Consider the following 12455-nt stretch of genomic DNA (forward strand, 5'->3'; position numbering starts at 1 on the left):
TGCAAAAATTAACATGATATGTGAATGAAGAAGGGTGCAACATGAATAATGGCATTATAGCAATATTTGGCAGATTAAAAGGGTAAAATTGTACAGTTAGAATATGTATAAGCAGATGAAAGAGGTAAGAACTGAAGGTAAAAATACCGATACGAGATTCACACCATTATTGTCAAGTATACTGAGCCCCGAGATCCTCTTCACTGTGGGTCCCGGTTTCGATACAACCTAACAAGAAAAAACAAAGTATATTTAAAAAACAGTGGATTACAAACGGATAAGAAGGTGTTTTAACTTTTAATTAGTAACACTAAATGATGAAAAAACAAGTAAAAGATGCTTAACCTGTTTATTAAAATAACCAACAACATTGTTGTCTTCATATGTGAGAAAATGAGTAAGCCCATCCATATCTCGAGCATGTTACTTTAGATGATTCATCAATCTTTTACCATAACCCTTTACTTGTTCATCTGAAGTGATTGCACAAAAAGCTATCTCCCCAAATTTTTGGCTAACATGTCTCATATGATAAGCAAACAAAATCTCTTTTCAGAAAGTAATTCTTCCAAATACTAAATGAAAGTAAACCATGTGAGATATGTAAAATATCTACTTGACATATGGTCTGTGTGTAATGTCACCAACAACTGTATTGAGAGTGAAGAAAGAAAGGAGTGGAGAAAGCCCGTTTGTAAGAAAAGAGGGAGATGGCGTCATCACCCACTGTTGGAGGATCTCTTCTAGGTTGTAACATAATATCTTAGGGGTTACACTTGTCAAAAAAGTGGATTACATCATACATCTCTTCTAAGGACAACTTAAATGAAGTAAAACTGTGACACTTTATCAAACAGGTTGTGTGCACGGATCAATGAAACAACGAGAAGGATGAATAACAGACTTGATTAGAATCAAAATCTAACAAAATTCAAAGATTTCCATTGGTACTCATCTGATACTTCATTTTTAAATAATTTATGATTACAATAACAGTAAAATCGCACTTTCTACAAAAACAGGGAAGGAATAAGGATTTTAATGATTCAAATTTCACGTGATGTTCATATGATTGAAGAAAATGAAAGTATAGCATCTGATTCATTTTCTCCGATGGAAATCAAAAGATAAAAAAAGAAATAGAGATTTTGAATGAATTGAAGGATGAACATCTGATGATCTGAATGCAGAAAGCGAGGTAGAGGATTCAAAACTTTGAAACGTCATATATTCCCTAGCTATCAGTTTTGGATCACAGGAACCAAAACAAAAACTAGAAAATTCAATCAATCAGAAAAAAATTACCTTCATTGTGATTAATGATGAACTATTGATGGTTGATAGAGAGGGGAGGGTGGCTGGATGTGGAAGATCTTCGACAGAGAAAGTGGTAGGCTGATGTAGTATGAGTCGTCTACATATATAGTGAGGAAGGAAAAGACGTCGTTAGTGATTTCGACATACGGTGGATATAAGAGGGAGGTGGTGATGTCGACATGAGACGGTGATAGTTAAGGCAACGGAGAGAGATCAGAGACATATCAGAGATCTGGAATCATCTGTCTTCAAGGAGGCGAGATGAAGGTAAGAGAGAGAGAGAGAGAGATTGATGCGAATGAGGGATTTAATTTGGGGAAATTCCAAAAATGTCCCGGTTTAACTTTTATTACCATGCCCCCGTGTTTTATTTGTTTAAGTATTTACAAAATGTCACTATACATCTTAACCTTCTATTATTTTGATCTAACGGTCCTCATTTGGTTCTCGGGTTCTCGGGAATATATAAGTTCTCAAATGATCTTTCCTCTCTCTCTCTCTCTCTCTCTCTCTCTCTCTATATATATATATATATATATATATATATATGTTCGAATCCTTTTTATATTAATTGCACGCATTCAAATATACAATACTTACTATGGCAATCCTTTTAATTATTAACAATCTGTGCAATGATTTTTTTTATATGTTTTGACATATTACACTAAACTTAAATCAAATAATTTTTAATATAACATTTAGTTTATTTTATCAAAGTGATGCATCATATTTTTAATTTAAAACGGAGGCTAGAACATGTATCTTTTTAATAATGTAATTTTTTTGTTATATTTTTTATAAAACATCAGGATACCTAAATCGGAATATAGATTTCGTTATGGATTGTTTTAAACCCGATAAGATACCCGAAACCTGATGGGAAAACACGAAACCCAATAGGGCGTCCCGATAAGATACCTGAAAGATATCGGGACGGGTTTAGGAAACCATGCCCCGCCCCGAACCTGCCTCGTTGCCATTCCTACTTATGGGTGGTAGGGATGTGGTCACTACAAACGGTCCTTCTCCTTCTGGTTCTATGGTGAAGCAATCCATCTAAAGTGTGATGGTTCTTCACAGTCTAAAGGGTGATGTTCCGACCAGATTTTTTGACAGGGTTATGGGCTATCAAAAATATTGATGTATGTTGCATGATTAACTCCGTGGTGGATTTGGGGACAATGAATCCATGATGATTAATAATCAGACAACAAATTTCTTACAACAAGAGCATCACAACTAAACATGGTGCATGTCCTTGATTCTTTTATCAGCATTGGTACTAATGGTGTGTAGTAGGTACAACTATTGCATTCCTCCAACAAGTTCTCTCATACTCCCTTTTTCCTATCATGGAAACAACCGCTGCTCGTGGAAAGAATTCCCTTCTCTCTCTTTTCCCCCATTTCCCCGGTGGCAACAACCATTGTTCTGAAACAATCCATTTCAGACATAATGGTGATTTAGGCAAAGTAAAAATAAATAAATAAATAATTAGGATTAATCCCTAATATTTGTCACATGTTTTTCATAAATATGATCTAACCTTCAAGACAAAATTAAAATCATGATTGGTTTTATTTTATGGTGTTATAAAAAAAATATCTTTACTATGATTCCCTTCATAGCAATATAACATACGGTATAATAATGTATCTCATTTGTAACATTGTTTGGGTATGGCGAATATGTAAGCAACATACTTTAGTATGATTCCTTTTAAAGCAATATAATATATAGTGATATATAAAAAATGCTTATATTTCATCTATTTCAGAATAATGTGCTACCGTATGCAAATGAGCTAAGATCCAATTGGTTTACATGTCATAAACTTTAACACCTTTACACAAACACGGTATTCTTCCAAGCATAAATGCAAGAAGTAAATCAGGTACACAGCAACCTGCTAGATTGTTAGCTAGGCTTAAACGAATCAAGACCTAATAAAATTAGCCATACACTTTAATGAATTTGACCATGTAACACTCCACCTTCCATTGTTGCTTCATAATTCAAAACACGAATACAAGAATTTTCTCATACGTGCAATAAACCAAACCAATTAGTCTCATTCCAAAACAAAAAGTAATAACCATGTCGTTTATACACCAAATAAGATTCATCATTCAATTGTACCACATGACCAAATGACATGCACCCCATACTTTTTCTCCCACCATACAAAACACCACATACATCATCATCATCATCATCATCATGCATTCTTGACTCAGCTCATTCTTCTCCTGTTATCCCTGTCTCTATCTCTGCGTTTATCTCTGTCATAGTCTCGTTCTTTCTCCCTGTCTCTACTTGATGACTTTGGTGGTGGTGGGCTTTCACTGCCACCACGATGACTCCGGTGACGCTTTCTAGAAGATTCACGCGAATTGTCTCTTTTATCCCTTCTGTCTGTAGATGATAACCCTATGTTCATAAAATATAAAATTGTAATAAGATGCTATAATAATACACAAAGAAAGTATGTTGATATTTCTTGCATTTAGAAATGGATTTTTAAAACTCACTGTTTGATGCATTTTCATTGGAATCTGTTAAGCCGTATTTATATTGTAGCTGTTTCTGATGAGCTGCAACTTTCTTTTCAATTTCTTCTTTGTTTTTCATTCCCCTTTCTTCTAAAACTTCACGATATTCAATCAAAGCAACCTCAATTTGTCTCAACTTTTGTCTACACATAGAACACACGTGAGAAAACATTATAAGAAAAAAATAAAATCAAAGTACAATGCTATAAAAGTATACCTCTTCTCTTCACTCAGCCCACTATCGGAGAAAATGTTAGCATTACTTAGCGGCTCTGCCACCTCAGCGTGGCCACCACCACCACCAGTATTCTCACTTCCAGAAGATGAATAACCTAAAGCAAGATCTTTAGTACTTCTCTTATGTTCATCATCACTTTCATCATCATCTCTAGCCCACTTAGAAACAGGTAATACAGAATCACTTTTCATTTTATTAGAAAACTGTTTCAACTCAGTCTGCGGAATCGGAATCGGAATCGGAATCAACGATTCCGAACCTCTCCCTTCTGACAAAACCTCATGATTCCTTCCTGAAAACCCCACAGGGCCGGAATCAACATTACTCTCTCTCGGATTCCGTACATTTGAATATTTCAAATTATCGTTTATCTCATAACCCCTTTGTTTTTCCGACTCTTCTAAATAAAGCAACCGTGCAACCATCACTTCTCGGCCGCCAATTAGGGATAAACCGTTGTGGCGGCATCGTCTTTCCAGTTCGGAAAGAGGGAGACTCATTAGTTCTTTTGTGGCGGCGCTTTTGCCTATGGCTAATGCCGCGTCGGAATTGGTGATTCCGATGTCGTTGGAATTGGGGTTGTGTTCGGTTTCTGGGGTGTCGGTGGAAATGGAATGGAATGGGAGAACACCGGAGTTGCCAGATCTGAGAAATGTGGCGCGTAAACCGTTTACGTATGCGTCAGAAAATAAGAACCAGTCCGCCCATACTTGAAGAACTTTCAAAACTCGTTCCTGGAAAACAAGAGAAAGTTAGTATGTTTGGTTGGATGAGTGGAATGGAATGAGTCATTACATTCCATGATCATGTTTGGAATGGAATGGAATGAGAATTAACAAAATGGAAATAATCACATTCCTTCAGAAATGAACTATTCCATTCCATCAATGATCAAACAAAACAAATTGCTTCTTTTCATTCCTCCCATGATTCCATTGTACAAAACAGTACCTTAAGTGCCTCAGCAGTGATTCTTCCAGTGATACCCCTATACAAGTCATTGAAGCTCTCAAGTATATCAGGCAAATTTGCTTCAAATTTGGTTCTGTAAGCAGATGCATTCTTTACAGGAGCACTACTATTGTGAAGAATGTCTGACACAAGCATAAGCCTTGCAACTTTAGTGGGTATTGGTGTTTCTTTAAGAGTCAAAGACTCTGTCAAAACTTCAACTATCTGCAACCAATACAACTGATTCAGTTTTATAAAAATGACCATTTTACCCCTGTCAAATAGGTGCACGATTATTTACCTCTCCAGCAGCATCAGCGTTATCTAATGCAAAACCCATTGCTTCTTTGATTTGAATTCTTTCTAATGTTAGGGCACGAAGCATGTCTTCAAATTCATCTCTTTGTGCATCAGTTAGTGTACGTTCAGTCTCAACACGCTGCAAAGAAGAATTTTTTTTTTAAATCTTTTAAATAGAAAAAATAATGCTATAAGCCTAAAATAGAAAAAAGATAGTAGTAGTACCCTGCTTCTTCCAGCAGCAAATGTGGCTCCAGTTTCCTCATTTTCTGGACTCTTGGCTGTTGGCAAAGCAGGAGGTACCCATCTAGACAATGAAAAAGCATAAAAGTATTGCATATTATTTATAAAGTTATGATTTTTATCCACAAAAAAAAAAGGTAATTAAAGATGATGTGTGTAGATGAATAATATATGTTACCTCCCACTACCAGTTATCATGATGAAAGGTTCAGTTCGCCACCTATGCAAAGTATCACCCTGCATTTGTGAAACCAAAAGTTATTCTTTCATTCAACATAATTTTTCTTTCAAATTCTAGAAATGAATCCTCTCGCCTAATTTTTATTTCTTGAAATGTAATTTCATATCTTGGGAAGCTTGATATAAGATTAAATGGCAAAAGAAGTAATTAAGGTAAGGAAAGTATGTGTACCTGAGCAAAGGAATAGAGCCTCCAAACATAGTAAGTATGTTCCTTAGAGCCAAGTTCAAACAAGAAACTAAAAAGAGGATTCCCACGAACCCTCTCCATTATAGCTTGCTCAAAAGCACAACCTCCATCAAGAACATAAAGAGCCATTGTATCAATTACTTTTCGAAGACGAATATCTTCAAGCAATACAACAGTTATATCTGGCACATTCGGAGTAAGAACCTAAACACCAAGGTTAAAAATGTCAATACATAAACACAGGATGAAAAGAATAACACAGAGATATTAAAGTCAACCTACCAACTCAGAATTCTGACTTGGGACAGAAGTAACAGGAGGACCAGATGGACCAGACAAGATTACAGTGGCACCCTGCAAACCAAAACCAAAAAAAAAAAATAATCAGATTCTGTTTTCAACCATTAAAACATGTATTTACATTTTACACTAATACTAAATTTATAAAATATAAAAACATTGCATACCTCTTTACTCCTGATGGCCATTTGTCCTGGAGGAGGAGCAGGGAGTGATTGAGAAGGGAGGGAAACCGATTTTCCCCACCCAATATTCAACTCATAATCATAAACAATCACCCCTGCAACAATAGATAACTTAATTAACTTTCTTAATATAAACATAAACAAAAAAGGGTTTAATTTATTTAACCTTGCATTTCATCTTTTGCAGCTTGTCCATCTGCACGATTCATAAAAGCCACAAAACCACAGTTTTTTTGTCTTTTGCGTTCCTCTTCTGTTCTTGGCCACATGATCTTCACACTAGCAATAGGTCCAAATCTTCCAAATGTACGCAACAGAAAATTTTCATCTACCTGGATTAATTTGGTTATTATAGAAATGAAAAAATGTTAGTTAGGATTAGGATTAGGATTCCTTTTGTAAATTAAAAGCATCATCATGACCTCACCTGAGGTGAAAGATTCCCAACATAAAGATTGGTGGTTTGAGGATCCCCATCATCAAAAGATCCAAGCTTTCCACTCGGATCAAATTCATCAGGCAATTCATCAAATCGAGTAGATAGCTGAGTATGTAAAATACAATAGTTTAATCAAGGCTAATGAAGTTTAAACAGATGTAGAATGTAGAAATGTAAAGTAGGCTTCATGCCTATAAAAAGGTGTATAAGGCTTGAGAGATTGTCATAATTTGTCATCATATAGTTGGATTCTACTCTCTAGAGTCCCATATGGTTTTTCTCTGGTTTTGGAGTTTTCCACTTGTATCAATTTTCTCCACTAATTTTTCATTAGGTAGGTGATTAGAAATCTTTGAGACCATTTTCCCAACAGGTGATTTTTTATAATAAGCTCTGAATGCCATATAGGATCAATTCGTTTCACATAGCTATTCAAATTCAATGATGTTTCATGATTAATCATGTCTTACAGTTGAAGTAGCAGTCTGACGCCCATCATGCCATTGTTCACGTTCTTGGTTTCGTCTTTCTCTCATTTCTTGTTCATGTTTCAACTCCTCCATAAAATAGTCTATATTCCTAGGCTTCCCTTTCCCTTTCTCCTTTGACCTCTCCTCCTCTTTCTGTAGAAATCCACTTTCTAAAATTAGCTTAAAAAGAAGATAAACCCACAAATACAACATGGTGCATGGAAAGCTTTAATCGGGATACTAACCTGTTTTTCATGATCTTTACCCTTGGTTGCCATAGGAGGGGGGATGAAAGAAGGAACATACCTGCAGATACAAAACTTTGATGCATAATGTTCAACCCCGGATTACCAGATTACCTGTTCTATACTTCAAAACACACAAGAAAAATGACCATTTTACCCTGGTCTATAATGGTAATTACTAACTAATTCCCCCATGATCATAAACGATGTAGAAGCACTTTCTAAGGTGGTGGTCCCATGATTATGAAGTAAATGTTGTTTATTAGCAAGGTTAATAACATTTAAAGGAAAGATTTCACCTCTTATCTATGAAATTGGATAAAATGGCAAGTTAGGGCTTATGTTGAGATGCATTGAACTATTGGTTCAAATCATGGAAATATGATGGAATAATGACGAATGCATGATTTATTTCGTGCAAAAATGACTTAAGTGTAAAGTCACAGATTATAGATTTATGAGTTCATGTTTTAAGAGCTAAATGAGGATAGAGTGAATTGATTACATGTTAGTAAATGTTAGATAAAGTGCATATACAAGAAATAAGTGAAAATAACATCAAATTATTAGAACAAAGTGTATGTTAAGGAAGGAAGCATCAAAATGTATAATGAAATGAAATGTATTTGGTATTTGACAGCTATTGTGGTTAAAAGTTGGAAGCCTAAACTATATGAATGGCACATTGGCACCTATATGAAAGTAGTTTAGTATCATGATTTTAAAGTTTAAACTATATGAATGGCACTTATACAAAAGTATCTAGTTATAACTGAAAGTCGGAAAACTAAACCATAGAAATTGGAAACTATGTTGTTGGGAATCATCAAGAAAGATGATGATAATAGTAACTATTATGTATATCATTCCTTTGTTGATATAAAGATGTTTAATACTTATATAGGATAATATCGGTAAACTGGTATTGTGGCATTGTAATAACATATAAAATGGAGTATCCCATTTAATGTCTTTCTTATGTCGAGTATTGAAATAAAGCCTAAAGTGTGTTAGGCTTTAGGTGTATGCTAGTGTAAAGAGGACAAGGATTTGGATATTTTGCCCATAACTGATATATGGATGTTTTAACAATGTTGATTCTAGAGATGTCATTGGTATTATGTTACTCACTAAGATTTATAGCTTATTCGTTTGTTGTTGTTGGCATAAAAAAACAGGTGCGGATTCTAGTGATAAAAGAGACTTTGAAAAATTTGGCTTCAGGATGAATAGAGAAAGCTTTAGAAGACTCCGTTTATGTTATCATGTTCGTATGGATTGTTGAAATGTTATTGTGGGGAGGGGGATGATCTAACTACACCCTTTGTATAAAAACATGTTTATAAATAAAAAATCCGGTGTACTTCTAGTAGAAGTAGGGTGTTACAAGTTGTTTCCTACAATTTTCTAAATCAATAGTTATTGCCATTGAGCATACACATACGCAGCCATCAAGATTCTACATAAGCAAAGTACTACGGGTTGTACACATTAAATAAGTTGGAAATCCTATGGAAAGTGTCCAACATTAGTATCTCGATACTCGGACTCTCATCTAAAGATATTAAGTACATAAATAACCTAAAATTGAATTATAAGCAAGAGCCTCTTAGCTTTTTTCAGTAGCATCCTAAACAAGATTTAAGCAGAGTTGGATGACATCATCACTTATCGTTTCTATATTCAGAATGCCTTATGGTAAGAGCAGTGTAACATATGAATCAAAAGTGTTGATTTACCTACTCCCCTTCTTTGAACCAGATACATCTTTGGAATTTCCACCTGCGATGCGTGCATGAATAAAAAGGCCCATTTGTTTATTAATGTGTCCATGGAATATAAATCATTCATTATCCATATATGTGCACAAAAAAAAGAATTCTAAATGACTTAAAAGTTGAAGAACAAAACTGAAAAGTACACACACTGACACAAGGTCCTATTAACAAACTGACCTGTATCAGGCTTCACTTTCTCATCATTAACTGTTCCTCCTCTGACAAAGGCTTTTAATCCAGGTGCATCATCCCCTTGAAATGATTCCAGAAACTCAGCATATAGACGAGCTGTTTCATCCTCAGCTCTCTGCATAACACAAACAAGTAAGAAATGAGTTCTCTATCAAAATACTCACTAAATATACAAAATATATTCACCTAGATAGATATTACCTTTTTCTTTGCCTCTTCTTCTTCACGGTGCTTTTGAAAAGGTGTCTTTTTCCTTGTAATTGAAAAAGAACTCATTTTTCCCCCAAAATCTTTATCTGTTTGCCAAAATGCGTCAAGATTGGAAATAGATTGTAACTTGAACAAACATACAATTTGTAGACAGCCTTCAAGATAAGGGTTTAATTATCTTTCTGAAACTTATCTTTTGTTTCAACCATATAGAAATCAATTAAAAGCATTTTATGATAGCAATTACGTTCTCTATGACTGTGATATGAGATAGGAACCCTTTCACAAGTAATAATCGCATGCCCTCTGTCCTAAACTGAAGAATTCCAAAATAGAGAACCCACCGGCCAAATTCCATGAAAACAAGATTCATCTATAAGCGCATGAAACGCACCAAAAATTAGAAGTAAAACCCGCCCTATCATCACCAAATAGGTCCGTTTGCGAAGTTAGAGCATAACCACAACACGCAGAATCAACGTTTTGCATCTTCAACTTATATCAAAAACGAAAGCGAACCCTCAATCTCGAATCCCTTATTCAGCATCAAAGCTTCTACATTCTTTGGAGGGATACCATGTAAACGATTATAGTACACAGATTCTTTTACATATTCATAAATCACAGAATACAGAGTTACACAGGTGACGGAAAAAAACCCTAACTTTATACAAAGTAATATTTCAATTACACGTCTTTATCCTATATCGATAAATGAATACAAGAGCAATAGTTGGAGCGAGAAGGTAAAAGTTACCGCGATCCTTAATCGGAGAAGAAAACTGCTACTCAAAAGAATAATCCGGTCGCCGGTGTTTTGTTTGGGTGCGGCAGACAGCAGTCAGCTGAGAGGTGGACTGGTGAGATAGCCCAGCCGAGGAAGAGCCGATGTGATTTTATTGGACTGGTGAATGGTAATAATAATAATAATTTTAAGATCTCATCCTCACATATCCTATTAATAGGTATACTAGCCGATTACCGCGCTAAGCGCCGGGCAGCAAAAAGTTTCTTTCGGAAGATAGATTTAATATGATGATTAGTTTCCTTTAGATGTGAGCTATTCATTGCGGCCTTTTGATAGACTATTTTGTGTCGAATAGTTTATTTCAACGGAGAGTTTCTTGCTAGGTGCATAGTCATACAATACGACAAAATTTGAGTATACATTTGGAATTTCATCTAATAGTTCATACTTGATTTACAATATATAAATAACAACAATCTGCAATCATGTAGTTTTGTACATTTATAACATGTCCAATATATAAACTACACCAATCTGCAATCATGTTGTTTTATCTGCTAGCCCTGCATTAAACATCAAATGAGCATCTAAGATACATATTTGAAGAAATTGTAAAATAATAAGTTGTTGATTGTACCTTGTTAATCACATAAAACTTCTTTGTACGCAATGCAATGAAGTAGTCTTCCCGTTCATGATTCTTTGTTTGTGAATTGTGTGCTGTAAGAGTAAAAAATAAGAACGTATATTAGATTTATAGGTGGAATAAAGTATTCTATGATTTAATTTCAGAAACTGATAATCATTCCAAAATTCAGCAAATTGATATCGTACCATAAATACTAACATTAAAACCAAATGTAACAAATATTTTATGAAACATAAAAGGGTATTTCCTGCAATTTTCACTTGATACTAATATAGATATTTAACCCTAAAATAATGTGAAAGGTGTTGCACTAATTTACCTGATGTGATATTCCCAAATTTTTCGGCTAGAAAAGACTGATTTAATTTATGCTTTTTAAAATAAAATCAGAGAAATCCTTTTAAAAGATGTTGCGGAATTGGTCCCCAAAACAAAACATGATAAAAGTTTATCAAAACCTTTCTTTAAGAAATATATAATTTCATTTCATATCAAAACCTCGGGAGGTCATGTTCCGATACAGATCAAAAGCATAAACAAGACATTATAAGCCTTACAACAGTTATTTACAACTACTGGCCTATAATCCAAAAATCTCCCATCATCCTCCGACTATGCTTGGGGTCCACTACCTGTAACATAAAAAGCTGAGTGGGTCAGGCTTGGGAGCCTGGTGAGCATATAGGGTTTTCAACCCACAATAATAATAAACTTATTAAGTTCACCAATCAACAATAACCCTGATTACCCATTCCCGTTATCCTCACTTTACGTCCCTAAACACCTATCACAAGAGACCTAGCCTAAGGAATATCATCGGGATGGACACTACTGCTAAGGGTACTCCTCAACCATACATGTCCTAAAGGCAACCATGAGGGGGGATGGAGTACGCCAATGAACATTTAGTTCACCAACACCTACAAGTTGCGAACCTGCTAGTGTTCCACTGGACTATCTAGAAAGGTCTGTGGTCTTCATGTATACTCCGCTAGACGACTACAACAACAACATCGAGGCATCTCACCATTTTAACACACATCGACTATTTCGTCTACCCATGTTCTACCCAACATATTTGTAGATAAAATACATATACAGTTTAAAACTTGTATAAAACATCTATTCAACAGTCACCTCAATTAAACAATTAATATATTTACACATAGCACGTATTTTAAGGTAAATACTTCATATCTATGTGT

General features: G+C 34.9%; 1 protein-coding gene across 3 annotated transcripts; it reads right to left on the minus strand.

Annotated features, from left to right (window-relative positions):
* Positions 1–3293: 3293 nt before the first annotated feature.
* LOC145117448 (protein RRC1-like) lies at positions 3294–10767 on the minus strand. Of its 3 annotated transcripts, none has more exons than XM_079053736.1 (18): positions 10611–10767; positions 9845–9939; positions 9629–9758; positions 9413–9455; positions 7674–7734; positions 7429–7581; positions 6947–7063; positions 6686–6851; positions 6502–6614; positions 6317–6388; positions 6017–6238; positions 5783–5841; positions 5587–5668; positions 5363–5500; positions 5062–5286; positions 4090–4844; positions 3852–4015; positions 3294–3750 (listed from the first exon to the last, which is right to left on the minus strand). In XM_079053736.1, the coding sequence occupies exons 2-18, from the start codon at positions 9917–9919 to the stop codon at positions 3554–3556; spliced, it is 2772 nt and encodes a 923-aa protein (XP_078909862.1). In that variant the 5' UTR covers positions 9920–9939; positions 10611–10767; the 3' UTR covers positions 3294–3553. The 3 variants fall into 3 exon arrangements, with proteins under 3 accessions (XP_078909862.1, XP_078909861.1, XP_078909863.1); XM_079053735.1 differs by having other exon boundaries at positions 10248–10767; XM_079053737.1 differs by lacking the exons at positions 9413–9455; positions 9845–9939; positions 10611–10767 and having other exon boundaries at positions 9629–9745.
* Positions 10768–12455: the final 1688 nt, after the last annotated feature.

This window comes from Lactuca virosa, chromosome 5 (assembly GCF_052849685.1).
Source record: "Lactuca virosa cultivar CGN04683 chromosome 5, Lactuca_virosa_CGN04683_v6, whole genome shotgun sequence".
Lineage (NCBI taxonomy): Eukaryota > Viridiplantae > Streptophyta > Magnoliopsida > Asterales > Asteraceae > Lactuca > Lactuca virosa.